This window comes from Notamacropus eugenii, chromosome 4 (genome assembly GCF_028372415.1).
Source record: "Notamacropus eugenii isolate mMacEug1 chromosome 4, mMacEug1.pri_v2, whole genome shotgun sequence".
NCBI classification, from domain to species: domain Eukaryota; kingdom Metazoa; phylum Chordata; class Mammalia; order Diprotodontia; family Macropodidae; genus Notamacropus; species Notamacropus eugenii.
In genome coordinates this window covers 51155001-51177481 of record NC_092875.1, presented here as the reverse complement: position 1 = coordinate 51177481, position 22481 = coordinate 51155001, and the positions used below count along the sequence as shown (strand labels likewise).

Below are 22481 nucleotides of genomic sequence, written 5' to 3'. Positions count from 1 at the left end.
TTTTTTTAAAGCTTGTAGCATTTACACACACCATGGTAATATGGCCCATGGAGAGGAGAGCAGAGCTAGGACATGCACCTGAGTCTTCTAACTTCAAATCCAGTACTCCATGCTATTGTTTCCTTGATGTAATGTCTTTCATGTACATATACCATGGTTTGTTTAACTACGTCCCTCTGGCAGTGATCCAGGGACGCTGGTCTCCTTGCTGTTCCTTGCACTAGATTCTCCATCTTCCAGCTCCATGTATTTTTACTGGCTGTCCTCCATGCCTGGAACTCTCTCTCTCCTCATCTTTGCTTCCACCTTCTCTAGCTTCCTTCAAACCCTAGCTAAAATCCCTCCTCCTACAGGAACCCCTTTTTGGATTCCTTTCCTAATGCTAGTGCCTCCCTCTGTTGATGATTTGCATTTTATCCTGTCTATAGCTTGTTTGTTGTTTGCATCTCATCTTCCCCATTAGACTAGGATCTTCTCAAGAGCAAGGGACTGTTTTTCACCTTTCTTTGTATCCCCAGCACTTAGCACAGTGCCCAGCATATAGTAGATGTTAACGAATGCTTATTGACTGACCATTGGCTGTGTGTTTCTGCCCATAGCGCACCTTAGTAGGATGTGTCTGCTCAGCTTGTGGCTGAAGGAGATATGAGTACTACAGTGGAAAGGAGAGATACTGGAGAGATAGCATCCCTGAATGAGGCAATGGCCACTTCTCCAAGTCCTCAAATTACACCTCCGTGTGAACAAGATAAAGTCCCAAGTGCAGAAGGCCCTGGGGAGCGAGAAACCAGCCGAGGAAGAGACAAGTTAGACCCTGCGGTTGCACAACAGAACTTGAGATGGTTTCAGCGCCCTGGAGTAGCTCCGCCCCAAGAGGAGGAGCTGAGCCAAATCCGAGAGCTCTGTATGCAGTGGATGGACCCTGAGGCTCATGCCAGAGGGGATGATTTGGACATGCTGGTGCTGGACCAATATGTGATTGTCCTGCCCAGAGAGGTCATGACGTGGGTGAGGTCACAGCCTTCGGAGAACAGGGAGGAGGTGGAGATCCTCCTGGAAGATTTGAGCCAGATGTTTGAGGACAACGGTGAGAATTTCAGAAGCGTGAAGGGCAGAAGAGGAAACTAGGCCTTGAAGCCAGAATAGGGCAAAGGGAATGAGAAGATCTAGGTCTCACATATCACTGGCCCAGTCTGCCCCAGGTTGCTACTACACTTTACATAGCAGCCCATGAAGGGAAGGAAACCATGGAGGTAGAAAAGTTCTCTCCTTGTCATCCTTTGTGTGGAGAGAAAGAGGGACAAGCCAGTAATGGGTTGATTTGGAAGATTTATGCCATTATGCCCATAAACTCCTAGAATTGGTCTCAGTAATACAACCTCTCCAAGGGACTTAATGGGTAGCTCATGTACGGTCAACTTCATTTTCCAATAAAGGGGTCAAAGAACATATAAATGGTCACATGACTTCTTCCAATTGGTTAGGCCAAATTCAAGAGCCCCTTTCCTTCTATCATTTACTCTTTTAGTAAACCATACTGCTTTTCGGATGGAAAATGTTCATTTTACTATCTCCGAAGTGCTTTTCCCTAGCTGGGTCAGCACATTGATTCATCACGTTATGTAACAGGAAATATTTGGAATATATTTTCTCTATAAAAAAGTGGTAATTGTGTTATAGAGAAACTGAGCTGTAACTTTCATATTACTGAGTAATTTAGAGCCAGAGCTGTGAGTTTAATGTGCACTTCCTAATTCCTGGGGCAGAACTCTGTCTCTTGGACCCTACTATGACCTCTGAGTCAGAATTGGGAGTCCAGTCTTTTTCCTTTTCCTGTTCACCCTTTTCCTCAATTCTAGGGGTGAGTGGGGACTGTTCCTAAATGACTTCTGTACAGAGTGTGTTTAGGGGAATTTCTAGCCTCATAGCCTTGGATCTATAAGGCAGCTTCACGTTCTTTCCACAGTTCTACCTTCTCAGGACTCTGCTGTTTCCCAGGATCAGAGATCTGCAGAAGAGGGAGAAGCTTCTAGGCCTTTGCCAGATGAATCCCAAGTGAGTGGGAGCCTTTGCTTTTTCCTGACATGCCATGTAGAACCTGCATTCTTCAGGTGGAGATTTATTTCCTTTCCTTGTCCTAGAATTAAGCATTGGGCCATACTAGTAGATCAGTCATGTCAAACTCAAATAACATTGGGACCACTAAACCATTGTGTGGGGTGGCGAGACCCCTACTCAAATTGACTACTCAGAGGCATCTCAAAGTACAAACAGAAAGTCCTTTATTTGGTTCTTGCAAGAAGCAGGCAGTCCCTTCACCAGTTTCCTGGAGCAGGGAGGCACCTTTACAGAAGCAGATGCCAGTTATAAAGCTAAAAACCACAAAACCCCCCTCTTACCCTTTTGGTCAAAAGCCTGAGCTAGCAGTCTTTATTTCAGAAATAAGGAAATGGGAATCAGCAGCCTGAGCTAGCAGTCTCTATTTCAGAAATAAGGAAATGGGAATCAGCAGCCTGAGCTAGCAGTCTCTATTTCAGAAATAAGGAAATGGGAATCAGCAGCCTGAGCTAGCAGTCTCTATTTCAGAAATAAGGAAATGGGAATCAGCAGCCTGAGCTAGCAGTCTCTATTTCAGAAATAAGGAAATGGGAATCAGCAGCCTGAGCTAGCAGTCTCTATTTCAGAAATAAGGAAATGGGAATCAGCAGCCTGAGCTAGCAGTCTCTATTTCAGAAATAAGGAAATGGGTGAAGCAAGACTGGGGAGAGGGGCGACAGACAGTTTCACAACTTTAGGTTTTCCCATATCATATGATTTTGATAAATTGAAACTCAGGCCCCATATCTGCCTTACTTTAGACTTAGGACCCTGAGAAGTCTTCACTGACTTATCACATTCACCATATATAAGGATTCGTGTGGGCCACATATTGATTTAGAAAACCACACATTAACATGATCTATGTTCTATTGTATTTTTATTTGTTTTGTTAAATATTTCCCAATTACATGTAAACCTAGTTTGGGTACACTCAGGAGAGTTGGGGGCCATCTGTTTGACACCACTGTAGTCAATGTTATTTATAAGGTAGAGTGATCCCAGCTTGCCTAGTAGCCTCCTTCAGCAACCTTTACCTCCCTGCTTAATGTTCATTCCTTCATTTAGTAGAATGTAAGCCTCCAAGAGGGTGGAGACTTTTACTTTTGTCTTTGCTGAATATAATGCCTTTCATGTAGTAGACATTTAATAAGTGTTTGTTAAATTGAATTCAGCAAGCAATTCAGGCCTCTTATGTACATAGAACTGTGTGAGGTGCTGTGAGGGATATGGAAAATAAAATAGAAAAATAGTCATTCCATCAAGGAGCTTGAATTCTTTTTGGAGAGACCAGGTGAACATATTTTTCATAGTTAAGTAGTTCCTTGTATTGTTTTTTAAGTGTAGAAATGAGCTGATACAGGCCATAAGTGCTCTATGGGCTGAGAACCAGCAGATGAGTCTGAGTTGGAATACTCTGGGAAACCAAATGGAGGAGATAGACTTTGTTGTTGTGTGTTGTTTGTTCTCAAAGAGGACCATGGTGTCGGGAAGGCAAGACCATGACCTCGTAAGTGAATCGGCTTTAAGTGAGGAGGGCTGTGCAAAGTCACCAGTCTCACTTTCTCCTCCAGAACCATCTGGTTCCATAGCAAGATATCAGATAAACTTTAAGCTTAATCTGAAGGAAGGGCAGGAGACAGTTAATTCGAAATGAAGGTAAAGGTGATTCTAGGTAGGAAGAAAATCATGAGCAGAGACTGAGATGGGAACACTTGTGTATCTATCCTGGCTGAAACAGATGGTTCTTTTTGGGTGGAAAGAGTAGAGCAGTGGAGCATAGGGACCCCTAGTCTTTCTCCCCTATATCCAGTGTAAAGGTGACTTCATGTCTTCAACCATACAGGCTCACCCCATGTCAGTCCCATAGGATCCTGAATGTTCCTCTGGAGGCCATGCCTTCTACAAAGCAGGATATTTGGTAACAAGGCAATCATTTTTTATCTTGAAATGCACAGAACTCTTTCTTTATTCTGTGAGAACCAGTTATTACTAGCATTACCTTCTGGAGGGTCCAAGGTCCCTCTTATCAAGAGGCTAATTCTTGAGTAAGTGGGAATGTTTTTGGTGTTTTAGGACTCTGTGACGTTTAAGGATGTGGCTGTAATGTTCAGTAGGAAGGAATGGTGGCATTTGCAGCCAACCCAGATGGAGCTGTACAGGGATGTGATGCTGGAGAACTACCAGAACATGGTCTCTGTGGGTAAGGACATCTTCCTGTGACCCTGCTCCCTGCTTCCTCCCTTATTGAAGGCTGCAGGGCCACTAAAACAGTTAGCTGATGGCTGACTCTATGTACAAGGATCTTCCTCATTTCTTGGACACCAAGGCAATTAATATGCTTCCATCCCTGTTCCTGGGTGAAGAGACTTGGAGTTATCACAAGCACTATAGACTGGCAGATTCACTGTGCTGCCTCTGAGGCTCTGTCTCTCCTGTTTTCTGTTCCCCCAAGTTGTGACGCACAAAGTGTTCACAAGAAGGGCCTAAAATGAAGGACAAACAAGCTAATTTGCTTTCAGATGAACTCTGTGATCTGTTCCACCCCTTTCCCTCCTTCCTCTTTATGGTGCCCTAATGCTGAGTCCCTCCAGGGCTCCTTTATACTTTCCTCTGCCCTTCCTCTTCCTTGCATGTTCTTGATTCTTTGATGAGGAAAGGGCAAAGATGGCAATCTGAGATGGATCTTTGGTTCCTTCCTATTTCTTTTTCCATGAGCAGGGCTTCTTACATCTAAGCCAGAGCTGATAGCCCAGTTGGAGAGAGGAGAAGCACCGTGGATGCGGAGCAGGAATGTCTCCAGAGGTCCTGGTGCAGGTGAGTGAGAACTAGGCCAATGAGTCACCGCAAAGAAGATCCCAGCTCTTTCTCTGTTGAGAAGTGTTGGTCAGGTACCTTTCCTCAAAGCCCCGTAGGCAGTGGGGAGACCTCAGGCTGTCCAGCATTAGCTCCTGCCTCTGCCCTTATCTTCACCTTAGCACATTATTTTCCTACCATTTCTCATAAGTCACTCTACGTTCAGTAGTGTCACTTCTCCTGTTTGAAGCTAGCTCTTCCATAGGTACTCTGGGTTCTGTCACATTCTCCTTCCTTAAGGACACTATTCCCATGGAAATTCCTGCTTCTAGCATGCCACAAACTCACAAAAAATGATTTGAATGTTTAATTAAATTTCTTTTAGACTTAGTTTTTTTTATTTTAATTTTAACACAATGGTACACACTGTCATGCACTGCATCTATGACAATTTCAGGATGATGCTTCCTCAGACCATTAGATCTACTTGCTTGACTACTTCAGTCACCTGATTTGTATGCATTAGACTTTTCTTGGGGGCATCACAGTAAAACTATCATGTGTGTATGAACCAAAATGTCACTTTTTGGATGATTTTAAGACTGAGATTACAAATGTAATCTTAAATCTGATCAGCAGTAACTGAAGAAAGTTTTTACAAAATTTGCAAATCAGCTAGAGTGATATTTCACATGACAGTGGTTATATGGGATTTTTATAAGAAACATATCCATATTTAAAAATATAAGTAATTAACCTTTTAGGATATTTTTTAAGTTGGTAGCATTTGTACTTCTGAAGTACTTTCTGAAACTTTTGGGATACCCTGTATTTTAATATGCACTATATTCTTTTTTTAATTGCATTTTTAGTTTTTAATAACTTGAAGTTAAATTTTATTTTTTTATTGAACCAAAGTCTGTCATTTCTCCCTCCTACTTCACCTCCCCTCACTAAAAAAGAAAGGAAAAGCCCTTATGACAAGTAATAGTCAAGCAAAACAAATCCCCCACATGTTCAGAACATATGTTTCATTCTGTGTTCTGGATCTTACCACCTTTCCATCTGGAAGCGTGTAGCATGTTTCATCATGAGTCCTCTGGTTGGTCATTGTGTTGATCAGAGGTCTTAAGTCTTTTCAGGTTGTTTGTTTTTTCAATATTGTTGTCATTATACGCATTGTTCTCCTGGTTCAGCTTACTTCTCTCATCATCAGTTCATGTAAGTCTTCCCAGATTTCTCTGAAGCTATTTCCTTCATCATTTCTTTCAAAGCAGTAGTATTCATTCTGCTCATGAATATCATATTCATTTACCCTCACTTGTCCAGCTGTTTGGCATCATCTTAAGTTTCCAGTTTTTTGCCATCATGAAAAGAGCTATTATAAATATTTGTAATCATATTGTGTGGGATGGCTCAGGTCCCTACATAAATCAATTACTCAGAGGCCTCTCAAAGTGATGACAGAAAAGTGATTTATTCGATTCTCGAGAAGCGGGGCTTACCTGTAGGAGTAGGAAAGCCGAAGACAAAGAAAAGGGCAGTGATTTATATAGACCCTAACGCAAGTCCCTCCTCCCCCCACTGACCATTATTCTCATTAGCTGAGAATATGGTCTTACATTCTAGACACGAAATCTAACCAATCCCTTTTGAAATGAAGACATCGAGGAATTATGTAAGTTTTGTCCAATCATTGAGACCCTAATACACTACACAGTTTTATATCCTTACATGGAACTATTCTATTCTAAAAATATTGTAACCTTGAGCCTTTAGGCCTTACCTCACCCCTGGGAGAAAAATTACAATCTGAGGAGTCTTCACTAAGTCTATCCCACTCAATATGGATCCATTTATTCTTTCTTTGATCTCTTTGGGGTACAGACCTAGTATTGAGCGCATAGTTTAATAATTTTTTGCACATAGTTCCAAACTGTTTTCTAGATTGGCTGGACTAGTTAACAGCTCAACTGCAATGTATCAGCCTACTTTCCCACAGCCCCTCCAGCATTTGTCATTCTTTTTTCTTGTCAGCTTTGACAATTGATGGATGTGAGGTGGAACCTCATAGTTGTTTTAATGTGCATTTCTCTAATCATTGGTAATTTAAAGCATTTTTTTACATAGCTTTTGATAGCTTGGATTTCTCTAAAAACTGATATTCGTATTCTTTGATCATTATTAATTAGGGAATGGTGCTTATAAATTTGAATCAGTTGCCTATATTGCCGTTTATTTTTTAGAAAGACATTTGCTTGATTCTGCCCATTCCAGATATCTTCTATTTTCTTTCATTCTTTTTACTGATGTATTTCTTAACTGTATTGTGCAATTATGTGCCCAGTGTCACATAAAACAGTAAGTGTAGAACCAGGACTTTAACTCAGGAGATAACAATATTTGTGCTCCCTTCTTCAGAGTTGTGATATCAGTTGTGATATTTATACGAGGGGTTTTCAATTCTAGATTGCTGTATAAATGTAAATTATCATCATTCTTAGTCTGACTTCCTTTAAACATGTTATGTTTGTCATTGTACCTTTACTGCTGGGTTACTTAACACAGCTTTCTGATAGTGGGATCTTGCAGAAGCTAACACAGAGTGGCTCAGAAACTTGAGGGCAGACAGAATCATTGGAGGAGCTGGGGAAGGAGAGAAAGCCTTGGGGGGAGAGGTCTGCATTGGAGTACTGCTTTGCCCTCCATCCTTTTCTCCCAAAGTGGCAAGGGTCCTGCTCCTACCCCTAATATTAGCCAGAGAGTCCCCAATACACTAGGAAAGCTACTCTCTTAAAAGCAGGATAAAGAATAACCCAGAGCCTGAAAAAGTCAGCTTCTGGAAGTTAGCCATCAAGTTAGTTAGCTTTTGTTCATTGTTTATTGTTCTCATGACCCTCAGAAATGTATCTATGCTAAATAGTGAAGAATTGTTTCCTTTTTTTTTTCAACAAAGTATATGAGGGACATTTACATATTTTATTTCTTTCAGGTTCGGAGACCAGGTTTGTTACAAAAGAATCAGCTCTAAAACAGGGCATTTATTTGAAAGACTTGTCTCAGGAAAGGCCCTTGAGAGATGGTCCCTGTGCCTCTGCATGTGAGGAGGGCAGGTTGGAAAAGCAGCAAGACAGCCAAGAAAGACAATCTAGTCAAGTAACAACAGAACAGGAGAAGTCTTCTAAGGTGAGAAGACCTAGATGTAATATATTTAGGAAATACTTCAGGTCAGGGTCAGGCCTTGTTATGAAAAAGAAAGTTCCTACAGGAACAAATCTCCATAAATATACTAAACGCAAAATGAGCCTCAAACAGTATTTAGACCTAGTTAGAAGTAAAATGATGACCCCAGAGAAGAAACCTAATTATAAGGTAAGGCCGAAGACCCGAAGTTACTGCTCAAACCTTTTTAAGTCTCGTAGGATACCACCTGGGAAAAAAGGTTACAAGTGTAAAGCATGTGGGAAAACTTTCATCTACAATTCATCTCTTACTCGACATCTGAGAATTCACACTGGGGAGAAACCCTACAAATGTTATGAATGTAAGAAGAGTTTTAGGCGGCGCTCATTTTTCAATCTACATAAGAGAGTTCATACTGGAGAGAAGCCTTTTAAGTGCAATGAATGTAATAAAGCTTTCATCCGGGACTCATCTCTTTTTAAGCATCAAATAATTCATACTGGAAGGAGACCCTACAAGTGTAATGAATGTAGGAAAGCCTTCACCCAGAGGGGACTACTTACCGAACATCAAAGGACTCATACTGGAGAGAAACCCTTTAAATGTGATGTGTGTAGGAAAAACTTCAGTCACAAATCATCCCTTATTCAACACAAGAGAATTCATACTGGAGAAAGAACCTTCAAGTGTAATATATGTGAAAAGGCCTTCAACCAGAGCACACGCCTAACTGAACATAAAAGAATTCATACTGGAGAGAAACCCTATAAGTGTAAAAAATGTAAGAAGGCCTTCACTCAAAGAACACATCTCAATGAGCATCAGAGAGTTCATACTGGAGAGAAGCCCTATAAATGTAGTCATTGTGAGAAGGCTTTCAGCAACAGCTCATCCCTTACTCAACATCTTCGAATTCACACTGGAGAGAAACCTTATAAATGTAATCAGTGTGAGAAGGCATTCAGTCAGAACTCATCCCTTATCATACATCTGAGATTCCATAGTGGGGAAACACCCTTTAAATGTAAGGACTGTGGGAAGGCCTTCAGCCGTAACTCATCCCTTACGAGACATCAGAAGACTCATAGTGGAGAGAAACCTTTCAAGTGTAATGAATGTGGGAAAGCCTTTGGTCGGAACTCATCCCTTACTGACCATCAGAAAATCCATACTGGAAAGAAACCTTATAAGTGTAATGAATGTGGGATATCCTTCAATCAGAATACTCGCCTTATTGAACATCAGAGAATACATACTGGAGAGAAGCCCCACAAATGTGATCTGTGTAAGAAAGCCTTCAGGAGCAGTTCAGCTGTTCTTAGGCATCAGAGAATTCATAGTGGAGAATAATGGAGTGAGAAAATCCATGGGGAAAGCTTTAGTCATGCTTATCACTTATTAAATACCCCAGAGTCAAATGATCACAATCTGCCCCTTGGGAGTTAGAGAGAGATTTCCCTCTTCCCTGTAGTACACTACCTGCTTTCAAGCCACAGATTTGCATAAGTTGAACAGGAAGGAGCATCTGTTATGAGATCTGTAGTAGTAGAAATACCAATCCTTCTAAAATAACTAACAAAAGAAGGAATCTTTATTAGGTTTCCAATTCTAGTGTTAGAACAACTGGGCAATATCTGTGAATAAAGGGATAAAAGAAAGTCCTGCTAAAGTAAATGCATATTTTAAAAGTACCCGTTACTTTTGGTGTGCACAAACTAGTTGTGGGCATATGCCTGTGAAATATCTTCAGATACTTGTATATTTCACCCTGAAAGAAATTCCCAGTGTTAAGTGGGCTAGTGAAGAGTGGACAGAATTTTTTCAATTGGGGCCTGGCACTAGATCCAGAGGATGAGGCAGGACCCCCTAGGGTAGGAGTAAGGAAGATAAAGTTGTTTTGGAGTTAAAGAAACTCATTTCTTTTTCTTCCCAGGACAGTGGTGAGAGTTGCGATAGATATCTTCTTTGGTTTCTTGGCATTCTCTTCTCTGTACTCCAGGGGTTCCAGTGCCCTATGCTGCCTTCTGACTACCCAGAGTTCTTCACTGTATCCTCTGTTCATCCCTATCTTCTTCCACAATTTCTTACATTCTAAAATTACAGCTTTCCTGCCTCCTCCCTTTAGGACTTCCCTTTCCTCAGTGCATCTTAATATGAAAAATTGATTAACCTTCTGGCCTGTTTCTTGGAGGTTGAGCTAGGACTTACTGGGTGATAGTTTCCAAGCTGTGGGCCAAGGGGCCCCTAGATTTCGGCCATTTCTGAACCCAGCCTTTCCAAAGAAAGAGTTTTGCTTCTTTGGAATTGGAACAGGATAAGAGCAGGGGAGCTGAATGTGTGGACTTTGGGCCATATGGGGAAATAGGTGAAGTTTCCCTGAGCTCCCCCCTTCCTTTTCCTGTTTTTGTCTGTTCTTGTCTCTTCTGCTTAATCTTGAATCAGGTATTGATAACTAAGGGAACATTTTTGGCAGCATCATAGTATCACAGATCTAGAGTGGGAGGACCTGTGAGGATATCTTGTCCAACTAACCTATCTTATTGGTGATAGAACAGATCCAGAAGAGGGAAATGACCCACTCAGGGTCATGCAGGTGATAAATAGCAGAATAAGAATTCAAATACAGGCCCTCTGACTTCAGATGCAATGGTCCTTTCACCGTACCTGTCTCCACTGAGCAGGGAATTCTCAGTATCACCAGACTATTGAAAGAGTGATTGCCATGAGGCCAGGAGGGGCCAACCCTTGCTTTCTCCCTTAACCATGATCTCTTTCCAAGAGTGGTTCCTTTGCTTTAGTTCCTATGTTTGACCCCATTTTCAAATTTGCAATTAGGTACTCCTCCCCCATTGTGACACCATCATAATATCAGTACTTTCCAGTTTACAAAGCACTTTTCTGTTGACAACCTGTATAGCTCTCCCCTACTCTAGTAGGGACCAGTCCCTCATCTCTGTTAAAATCAACCCTGCTCAGGTATTGGCTAATAACTCAGGTGTGAATTGATGAGTAGTTAAATGGTAACTCCCTCACTTATAAATTGAAACAATCAGTGGGATTATAGTTGACGACTATTTCCCATGGTTTTATTCCCACCTCTTTATCCTACCCTGAGGATAGCTTTGGTAACAACAAATTGCCTCACCCTGTAAAAACAAACCTCTTCCCATTTTCTTTGCAACTCATCTCTCTAGATCAAGCTGATTTCAGAAGCCCAGCAAGCCTTTTGTTTCTCTAGGCCTTAAGCTGTCCCTTTCTCCCATTCTGTTATCTCTGATATTGCTGAACTGGCTGTTAGGATAATTTAGACATCATTCCCAACTGATTCCAAATTCACTCTTAAACTTTTTGCTTATGGTCTTTCCTCTATATCTTAGGTTAATTCATGATCTTAAACTACATTGAGAGGTACAGTGTCCAAAATGAGTGAGATTATAATCTTACTAACTTTTGCCATCTCAAGTTCAATTTGGGGTGTCAGTTTTAGGAACAATTTTGGCAAAGTGGAGCACATGTAGAAGAAGGTAATATGGATGTCAAGGGTAACAGAGAATGTGCCAGATGAACTATTGAAGGACATGAACGGTGTTTAGCTTAGTTAAGGGGACGTGTTGTCAAATATTTGAACCAGAAAGGGAGACTCAGCTAGTTCTGCTTGGACCCAGAGAGCAGAATTAGGAAGAGTAGTTAGAAATTTCCCAACTCTGAGATTCTCTAATGTTGCAATTCTCTTTAAACCTTTTTAAAGTCAATTTTGCAAAGGTTGCATAAGCAAAAAAAAAAAAAAAAAGCCAACTATAGAAGAAAGATGGCTTTGAGATTCTGACCTGGAAAACTTCGAATGACCAAAGGAGATTTTCTCTACCAAATAGAAGCAGATAAGACCCTACCTCAGAGAAGGTAAACTGCTGGAGGGCAGACTTTTGGTGCCTTACTTTGTTCATAGTCCTAAGTCTAGGATCAAGCTTGTTTTGGTGTCTTCCAAAGACTTACCGATTCATTGATTCGGGTAAAAAGATTCTAACCATTTCAGTCCCTTCAAAACCCTTTTGTAAGGAGCCCCTAGGAATGTAATCAATAGAAATTCAACTGCCCAGCTCAAACATTTTCTTTAAGTCATTAAGAAGATGATTTTAATTGTTTAGAGCAACTCTAGCCCTGACCTTTTGTCCTGATTCAGTGGGAACTTGGAGTCCAGGTGTCAGGGAGCAGGGAATCATCTCCAGAATGGACTGTCTATTGGAAAGAAATTTTTTCATCATCTTTTGCTCAATCCAAAGAAAACTATTGGAGCTGAATCAACAGAAGCAGTAAGAGCTTTCAGGATCTCTTTAGTTGCATTTGTTCTGGCATCTTGTGTGGGCTTTGAGGGATATGCCTTCTCGAATCCCAAGGAGAACTTAGGTGTCATCTAGCCCAACTTGTATTCAAAGCAGGAACTCTGTCCTGAAGCAGAAATCCTTGGCAAGTAAGATGGAGCAGTGGAAAGAGCGCTGGATAGAGTTTGAGGACCAGGGTTTAAGTCCTGGGCTTGGTCACTGTCGGTGTGACCTTAGGTAAGTCACTTAAGCCCTCAGTTTCCTCACTTGCAAAATGAGGTGTTTGAACTGCAATTATCTCTAAGGTCCCTCAGCTCTCTGCCTGTCATTCTTCAATCAATACTTTGCTGAGAGATCACATTTCTTCTTTTCTTTGCTCCACCTGCTTCCACATTTCATTTTTGGATACCTCTTCCAGAGGATGTGAGTCTCCTCAGAGTTGTGTTCACTAAAGATTAGATAGCCCAAACAATCCTGGTAGATTTGACCCTTTAAGACTTAAACCTTGTCCGAGATGGGACTGCCAGAGCCAAACCTGGGCACATAGGCACTGAGGCATGTGTTCAGCCAGTGCCAGCTATGATGCATAGATGCCTTTTGGCCCCATTCTCTTGTCTCCCTGGCCAACTGTTCCTGGCCTCGATTCTATGACTGAAATTTAGCGTTGCTTGTTGGAGACAGAAGGTGGAACAATGAACAGTGAGAGTAAGTTACAGAGATAGATTCAGACTCGATCCAAGGAAAAACTTGCATACAGTGAGAGCTGTAGAATGGGCTGCCTGGGGTGAGAGTGAATTTCTCTTCACTAGAGATGTTCGAGGAGAGGCTGCATGGTTGCTTGTTGGAGATGCTGTAGAGAAGATCCTCTTCAGAGTTTATAGGTTAGACTAGCTAGGTCCCATGAGGACCTTTACAACTCTGAGAAAGTGATTCTTCCTCTGTTCACTTGGGCGCTTCTGCCCTGGACCAGTTGTAGTTGCTGCCTTCGATGCAAGACCTGTTCACTTGGACCATACCCACCCATATCCAGACTGGCTCTATCCTTCAAGGGCCTTTCCCAGTCATATTGTCATCAGCTCCATTTGCAAGCTGAGATTGTAGTTAATCGCTCCTTAATATAACTAGAGTTCCACGTAGGAAGCTTGCTACAACTTCTCCGAGACAGAACCTCTCTGTGTTCTGTGCGTTTCTGGCTTTGCTGTTGTAGTAGTTAGCTGTTGTGCTTAGTAGCAAATTTGCGCCTAAAGGCCCTTATTGGAAGACTTTTTCTAACTTCCATTGGCTTGTTATATAATCGAGAGAAACTGTTGATTTATCTTCTGAGCTTGTTCTGCTTTGTATAAAAGGAGTGATGCCTTTTCTCCCTCAAATATTATGGCATGGGAAAGGCAACACCTAGCTAACTAAGACCAATAAGGAAAAAGTGGGAAAGAGGGTAGTGCGACCCTCTGGCTTATGCCCCACTGGCTGAACCCTGCAGAGTTAACGCAGGACCTTACTTTGAGTACAAGTAATGCTTTTTTGTTGTTGTTTTTTGTTTTTTCTTCAGTCTGGTAGAGTGGAAAAGAGCTGGGTTTGGAGTCGCAGGGTCTGGTTCGAGACTTTGGGCATTGCTCTTTTTCCTTTCTTCAGATTCCCCACCTGTGAAATGAGCAGCCAGATCAAATGGCTTCTGAGTTCTCTTGTAATAAAGCTCTGACCTCTGAATCCTAGTCCTGATGCAGAGGCCCTTGGCCATGGTCCAACTGGCCCCTGGACTTGGCGCCTTATGTCTGCTTTGCCATTCATAGTTGGGAGGCACTCAACAAGGTAGGTCATAGTTTAGCTTTGATAATTAAGTGGGCTAATAATGTATGTAAACTGCTCTGTGAGTTGTGAAACACTCTTATGATGTCAGCTTTAGTGATTGTTGTTGTTTTCCCCTGTAGGAGTAGGCTGAGACTTGAGTAGGGTGAAAGGGCATCAGAGGCATGTGTGCCTTTAAGTGACATCTTCCTCTGACCCCATGGTCTAAAACTGAGCAGCCTCAGGACCCTGAAGTCCTTACTCTGAGGAGCCGTGGACCCTGTCCTGCCATGGTGTCTCTGTTTCCTGGACTTTCTGATGTGGATCACCTAGATGCTTGTGCTTTTGTTCACCCTCCCAGATGTTGGGTGAGCATCTACTGCACAGCCTGTGTCTAGGAGAAAACTCTCCAGGGACACTCAGTGGGTACCTGCCTTCTGCATGTGCTGTGTGGGAGGGTAAAGAGAGCAGAACATGGTCTGGCTTGTCCTAGACTTGCTATTTTCAGGTGACAGTAACACGCCAGTAAGGGGAAAGGAAGAAGAGGAGGGTGCAGCCCCCCGGTTATGCCCCACTGGCTGAACCCCCAAGAATTTAGATAAGGCCTTGTACTTAGTACAAATAATATTTAGCTGAATAAATGTTTGGTTGTAATGATGACGGTCTTATTGTCTCACTTCTTACCTGTTTTAAATGGGGAGATCTGGTGGGCTTTTTCTTAAGTTTCATGTTTCATCATGCTCATCCCCTAGGGACAACTGCTCTGTCCTCCCTGTGTGTGTCTCCTGTCCCCATCCCCTTCCTCTTTATTCTCCATTTCTTATTCTCTTTTGGCAGCAGAAAGAGAAATGTGGGCAGAAAGAGAAGAATTTGAAGGGGAGAGGGAGGCGGAAGGGGGCTGAAAGAAATCGGAGCAGATGTCTGTCCTTGGAGGGACAACTAAACCCTAGGACAGCGGCTTGGTCTGAATGTGGCAGGAGATGCCTAGCACAGCCTCGGAAGTCCTTCTGCAAGAAGAGAGCCTCCTGGTGGTGTGGACTTCTGCTGCCATCTGCCCCGTACCAACTGCCCTGGCTCACTTCTGAAACCAAAAGGGATGGATGAGGTGATTTCTAAGGCCCCTTTCAGCTCCAAATCCTGTGATCCTAGGAGCCAGTGAGGAAAATGTAAAACTATGAGAGAGCGGGAAAGAGAGAGAGAGAGACAGAGGAAGGATGGGGGTGGTAAAGGAGGAGGGGGGAGAGAAAAGAAGAGGGGGAGGAAAGGAGGGAGGGGAGAGAGAGAATGTGTGTGTGTGTGTGTGTGTGTGTGTGTGTGTGTGTGTGTGTGTGTGTTGGGACTTGGGGAAAAGAATCTTCCATCATGAAGGCATCCTTAAAGCATCAAAAAAAATTTCCTACTATTGGTATTCCCCAAGGTAATTTTGTTACAACTTTCACATTGAAAGAAAATCTCCCTAACTAAACAGTGTAAAGGGGAGGAGCAGGGGGGACTAGATTCACAGTTTAAACATTTTCTCTTGGATCTCATGCCTGATCTTATTTTGTCCTTTATAACTGTCCCTGGCTTGTTGTTACTTCTAACCTTCCTACTTCTTATCTTCCTCCTCAGCGTGGCATGGAAGCCCTTCACGCTGTGCTTCTCACTGAATTCCCTGGCCCCTTTATGCACGCTGCTTGCCAGCAGCACTGGCCTACTCGCTGACCTTGAGTCCTGTATCCCCACCACCCTGCCTGTCCCTGGAATATATTCCCTCCTCATCCCACCTCTTCAAATTCCTACCTTCTTTCAAGGCTGGCCTCTTGGTTCACCTCCTGTGAAGGAAGCTGCCCTCCTCGGATTACATATCTGTCTTATGTATTGTTATCTCCTCAGTAGAATTTTAACTCTGAGGTCAGAGCTGTTTTTGTCTTGTACCTGCAGTAACAAGCACCAGGCTTCTGCACATTATCACAGTAGGTGTTTTTATAAATATTTGAATTGTCTTTCCCAATCTTCTCACCCTAAACTGGGGAGTGAGAAGGGGCCCCCTTAGAAGAGGGCTGTGCTAGCTAGAAAAAGCCTCAAAGAAGGAGATAGAGTCCAGTCCTGTAGGAAGCTTGTACCTGCTGTGATGTCTCCTACAGATTATGAACATCTTCTGAGGCCCCAGTTTCTGATCAACTCAATCAGTAAACCAGTCAAACCAGCCTACCATGTGTCAGGCACTGTGCTAAGCATTAGGGTTACAAAAAGAGACGAAACACAGTACCTGCCCTCAAGGAACTTACAACCTAATGGTAGAGGAACAAATGTAGACAAAGCAAGCTACATACAGGATAGAAAGGAAATCATTAACAGAGGGAAGGCACTAGAATTAAGAGGGGTTAGGGAAGGCTTCCAGTAAAAGGTAGAATTTTAGTTAGAAAGCCAAGCAAGTCAGGTGGAGTTGAAGAAGGAGAATGTTCCAAGCCTGGGGGATAGCCAGAGAAAATGCTAGGAGCCAAGAGGTGGAGGGTCTTGTTCATGGAACTGCCAAGAGGCCAGTGTCGAAGAGAAAGGTGTAAGAAGACTGGAAAGGTAGGAGGGGGCTAGGTTACAAAGGGCTTTGAATGTTAAGTAGAGCATTTTTATATTTGCTCCTGGAGGCAACAGGAAGACACTGGAGTTTATTGAATGTGTGTATGGTGGGGGAGGGAGGCTTGGGGATGGCAGGATAGGGGTGGGGGAAGGCTGAGCCAGAAGTGATCAGACCTGTACTTTAGTTGCAGAATGGAAGGTGGATTGGAATGAGGAGAGACTTAAGGGAGGTGACCCCCAGAGACAGTTGCAGTAATCCAGATGTGAGGCAATGGGGGCAGAAAGGGCATATTGGAAAGGTATTGCAGAGGTGAAATTGAAAGGCCTTGGCAATAGATTGGATATGGTGGTGAGAGATAGTGAGGAATTCAGGATGACTCTAGCTTGTGACATCTGAGGGACTGGGAAGATGGTTTTGGCCTCTGTAGCAGTAGGGGAGGTAGGAGATGAGGAGGGTTTAAGGGGAAAGATGATAGTTCTAGATGTGTTGAGTTTAAGATGTCTACTGGACATGCAGTTTGAGATGTCTGAAAGGCAGTTGGAAACATAAGATTGAATATCAGCAGAGAGTTCGGAGCCTGCAGGATAGGTAGATTTGAGAATTGTCAGCCTGGAGATTCATTCAGGTATAGTCCCTGGTGCCTGCTAGGTAGACATGCAGAAATGCTTGTTTGATTAAGCACCATTAACATGCAGACCTCTATGCTAGCCTTGGAAAAGACAACAAAGATAATTCAAACGTGACTGCAGCCCTCATGGACTTCACAGTTGAGTAGGGAGGATACACAGTCCTGATATACAGTATTATGCAATAACGAGTAGGGAATGAAACCTCAGGACATAGGGCTAGTATAGACAGATAGATGAGGCTTTTAGTAAGCATTTGCCAAGTGCCAGGCACTGTGCTAAGCCGGCGTATATAAATAAAAACAAGAAAGACAGTGTCTACTCTTGGGAGCTTAAATTATGAGATGGAAAGATGAAGCAGAGCAGAGCGTGAGCAGGATGGGAAGTGTACATTGTGCTCTCTGAGGCTGGGGCAGCAGCCATCTTGCTTACCCAAGTGGGCAGGAATCTACAAGGGTTAATAAGGTCCTAGATAGAGAGCTAGAAGAGGCCTTGGGCGCCTCGGGTTCAATGGTGTTATTTACAGATAAGAAAGGAATGGAGGCTGGGGAGGTGAATTGAGGTGCCCAAGGTCAGCCTCATGGAAGAGATGGCTTTTGGATCCAGTTTTGAAGGATGGGTAAGATTTAAAAATCATCAGAGGTGTGGGATTTCAGACATGGAGGATGCCAGGTAGGAGCTGTGAGAGGAGCAACAAACAGTGTAGTCTGACTGGAAGACACTGTCTGGAAGGGAGGCGTGTGAGATGAGGCTGGCGGTAACCTGGAATCAGGAAGACCTGAGTTCCAATCCAGTCTCAGAAACTTACTAGTTATATGACTGGGCAAGTTGTTGAATCTCTGTCTGCCTCAATTTCCTCCTTAGTAAAATGAAGTTAATAATAGCACCTACTTCATAGGGTTGTTGTGAGGATCAAATGAGATGATAATTTGAAATGCTTAGCATGGTTCCTGGCACATAGTAGGTGCTTATTTCTTTCCTACTTTCTTTGGGTGAATCCACGCATCTCCAGGCCATTCCTTTTCCTTAACTCAGTCTTCCTTTAATTTACAACTCCTGCCCTCATCTTGGGGAGTTCAGAATTGAAATACTCTCAGCTCCCATGAACTGTACCTGCAGCCTACCACAGCCACAAAGGGATTACCAGAACCCGAAGCTTGCCTTCTGTTAAGTTCTCTGCAAACCATGAAGAACTATAAAAGAGTTAACTTATTGTCAGAGGCAAGGTCTCCAACTACCTTGCCCTGCTGCTTCTCAGAGTTATCACATCAGAAACAAAGTCCATTATCTTTTCATTCCACCATAAACCGGGCTATTTGTGATTTTGTAGATACAGTTTTGCAGCTACCCAGTACCATCCTCGACTTGTGCCCAACTCTTGTCAATTCTATCTATATAACACCTCTCTCATGCCCCTAGGTAGTGCCCTAGTGCACAGAGCATAAGTCTTCCTGAGTTCAAATCTGGCCTCATACACTTATTAGCTATGTGATTCTGGGCAAGTCACTTCACTCTATTTGCCTCAGTTTCCACATCTGTTAAATGAGGTGGAGAAGGAAATGGCAAACCACTCCTGGATCTTTGCCAAGAAAATCCCAAATGGGGTCATGAAGCATTGGACAGACTGAAAACAACTAGACAACAACTCCTCTCTCACCTGTCTTCCTTCCCACACTGCCATTCCTAATCCAAGGTCAGGATTATCTCTCACCTGCATTATTACAATTCTTAGTTAGCCTCCCTGCCTCTGGGTTCTCTCTGTTCCAATCCATCCTTCTCATAGCTGCCAACACAATCTTCTTAGAGGTCAGGTCTGATCATCGCACTCCTCTGTTCAGGAAACTTCAATGGCCAGGATCATTAAATGCAAACTTCTCCATTTGGCCTTTAAAGTCTGGCACTGATTGACTTCAACTGATGGTAGAGTTCTCACTTCCCTTCATGCGTTCAAGGTTCCAGAGGCCTCTGCTTTTGCATGGCCTACCCTTCATGCCTGGAGAGAGCTCTCTCTTCACCTCCATCTCTGAGAATTCCTTCCTTTCTTCAGGACTCAGGGCCTAGTGCTGTCTCCTACATATCACCAGCCTTCCTGACTCATCCTCCCTGTTAATGTTCTCTCTCCCCCTCTTCAAATGATCTTTTATGCACTTGCCTGGTTAATCCTTACCACTCCATTCTCCACCCCACTACAATGGAAGGCATTTTTCCTTTTTTTCCTTCATTTTTGATACTTATATCACCAGAGCCTTCTACGGTGCCTTGCCCACAGTAGGTGCATAATTAATATTTGAGCACTGGGAAGTTCTAAATCTTCTGTGTGCTGAATGGTAAGGTAAGAGTCCAAACTAGCTTGTAAACATATGGCCCCGTTTTGGGCTACATGGATCTCTGGGACTTCTTGTAGCCTCAAGTTTCTGGCTGGTACCCAAATTTCTGTTCACACAATTACAAGGTATGGAGGTATCTCTTCCCCTGCACCCCCATTCCCCTAGACAGGTTCAAAACCTACCCCTGAACTGGCAACAGTCACTTTCATTGCAAGTTAGGCATTATTACTATGGCTTCTAAAGCCATGAAGCAAATCTCCATCACCTACACAGAAGAATTTGTTTCCTCGATTTTTAGCCGAGTTATTTCTACCTCCACAAAGGTAAGAAAAAGGTTCTTGGGGGTGGGATTGGAAGGCCAGGGTAGCTGAGTCTAGTGGGGGAGCTCTGGATGCAGTACCAGAATTTGCCTCAGAGTGGCAACAGTAGTTCACAGTCTATTCTACAGAGGAGACCTTTCAAAGCCTTGGAGGGTGAAGTGTTGGCTTTGGCCAATGGGCAGCAGCGCTGGACCAGAATAATCCTGAGTCCAATTTCTGTGGCCCTGTCTTTCTGTTGTACCCCCTTACTGTCTCAGCCAGGGGCTGCTGCCTGAGGCTCCTGGGGGCCCTGAATTAAAGATCATTCTTCTCTGTTCTGGGGCAAAACCTTGGAGCTCCCAGCTACCTCCTGCCCAGGACCATGTGCTCATGGGCTTACTGAAGACCCCTCGGAAGGTAAGGGGCTGCATAGGGAGGGGGCAGGAATGGGACATACAGCTCACTGTACTAAATTGCTGATGCGGCTGCAGCGTTCTGATGTTCAACCAGGGATGAATTCTCAAGACAGTTCCCTCTTTCTCCTGCCTCATTGTGGCTTCATCTTCAATTTACTCTCTTCCCTGTTCTGGTTTGATCTCCAGGGAAGTCCCAAAGCGGAGAAAGAGCCCCCCCCCCCCCCAAGGGTAAGAACTAGGTCCTTGGGCATATGCCACAGCACTCATCTGGTATCATGGGGCCAGCCTGATTCCCACCTACCAGAAGCCTCTGTGAGCCATAGGGTATGTCCTGGGGGATGGAGAGATCCTCTGGGGTGTGTGTGTGCAGTTTTCCTGAATATGCTCTGAATGCTAAAGCCTTAGAAACTGAGTGTTCAGGGGGGAGGTAAGATGTTTTTAGAAAAACATTTTGATTTAAAATACGCAATTTTCTTTGTTTATATGTGGGCCTACAGCTCATAGGCACACGTAGACACAGATACAGACATTAACTCTCCTGTCTCCCTGCCTTCATCACTTATTCTCTCCAGCTAAAGCATTTTTCTGTCTAGAAGTCTGGATCACAAATCAGGTCTTGTGGACTCTCCTCATATGGACTTCTTTTCATATATCAATCTGTCTCTGGTTCTAGGGTAAGAGTTAAGAAATCCTTAGGTCAGACATTTTGGTGAATCTTGGGAGCTTTCTGTTGAAAAGGGGAAAACTTCCCTGACTCTGACTTGTGAGAATTAAAAAAGCATTGGTCTAGGGGATCCCTCTACCATGCTCTGTGACATTTAGAATTGTTATAAGTGACTTGCCCAAGGTCACCTAGCCAATATGTATCAGAGGTGGGGTTTGCACGTAGGTCCTCCACTCTGAGACTGGCTCTCTGTCCACTTAAACCACTTTGCCCCTTGGTGGAATAAATGAAAATAATGAAAATGTACGGTGAAATAGGGTAGAAAACCAAAACCCAGGAAGAAGTCCATATCTCCCTGAGGCTAGCCTGGTCTCTCTTAGAGATATAAGGGAGCTTCATTCAAACCACCCATTTTACAGAGAGGAAATTAAGTCCCATGAAGGGAGGAATGCCTTGTCCAAGGACGAATGACATGCTCCTAGCATCTCTGGTTCTTAGGGAACTTAAGAATGAACATATTTTCAACTAGTCTAGAAGAGTAGTTTTTTCTTTCTTTTTAGTTTCCAACATTCACTTTTATAAGATCTTGAGTTCTAAATCTCCTCCCCTTTCCCTTCCCTAAGATGGTTGACTTGATATAGGCTTAATGTGATGTATGGCACATATTACACATACTTCCACATTGGTTGCGTTGTGAAAGAAGATTCAGAGCAAAAGAGAAAAACCATGAGAAAGAAAAAACAAAAAGAGACATAGTAGTTTTTGGAATTGTCTTAGATCCTTGCATTGCTGAGAAGAGCTAAGTCTATCAAAATTAGTCATTGAATAATGCTGTTACGGTGTACAATGTTCTCTTGGTTCTGCTCACTTCACTCAGCATCACTCCATGTAAGTCTTTCCAGGTTTTTCTGAAATCTGCTTCCTCACCATTTTTTATAGCACAATAGTATTCCATTACATCCATATGCCACAGCTTGTTCAACCATTCCCCAACTGATGGGCATCCCCTCAATTTCCAGTTCTTTTCCACTACAAAAAGAGCTACTATAAATATTTTTGTACATCTGGGCCCTTTTCCCTTTTTTATGATCTCATTGGAATAAAGACCTAAAAATGGTATTGCTGGATCAAAGGGTATGCACAGTTTTATAGTCCTTTGGGCATATTTCCAAATTGCTCTAGAAGAGAACTCTTAAAGGAGAGGATTTTCTAGGGAATTGAATTGACTGCTTGACAGCAGATCACAGTGTTTTGCATCCATACCCAGCATATTTGCAGCAGTTCTGTGGCACAGGGTCCAGACAGCACTGAATTGGAACTGGTTCTGATACTCTGCTAGCTGTATACTTGTGGGTAGTTCTCCTCTCTAAATCTCAATTTTTTCATTTGAAAAATAAGAAGTTACTAGA

General features: G+C 43.1%; 1 protein-coding gene across 1 annotated transcript; it reads left to right on the top strand.

Moving 5' to 3' along the window:
• The first annotated feature begins 599 nt into the window (after positions 1-599).
• Positions 600-11860, top strand: LOC140499436 (uncharacterized). Its single transcript, XM_072600844.1, is given in 6 exon segments — positions 600-617; positions 620-1087; positions 1967-2055; positions 4174-4300; positions 4819-4914; positions 7886-11860. Coding segments are annotated over 6 exon segments (2325 nt in total). The 5' UTR covers positions 600-613; the 3' UTR covers positions 9427-11860.
• Positions 11861-22481: the final 10621 nt, after the last annotated feature.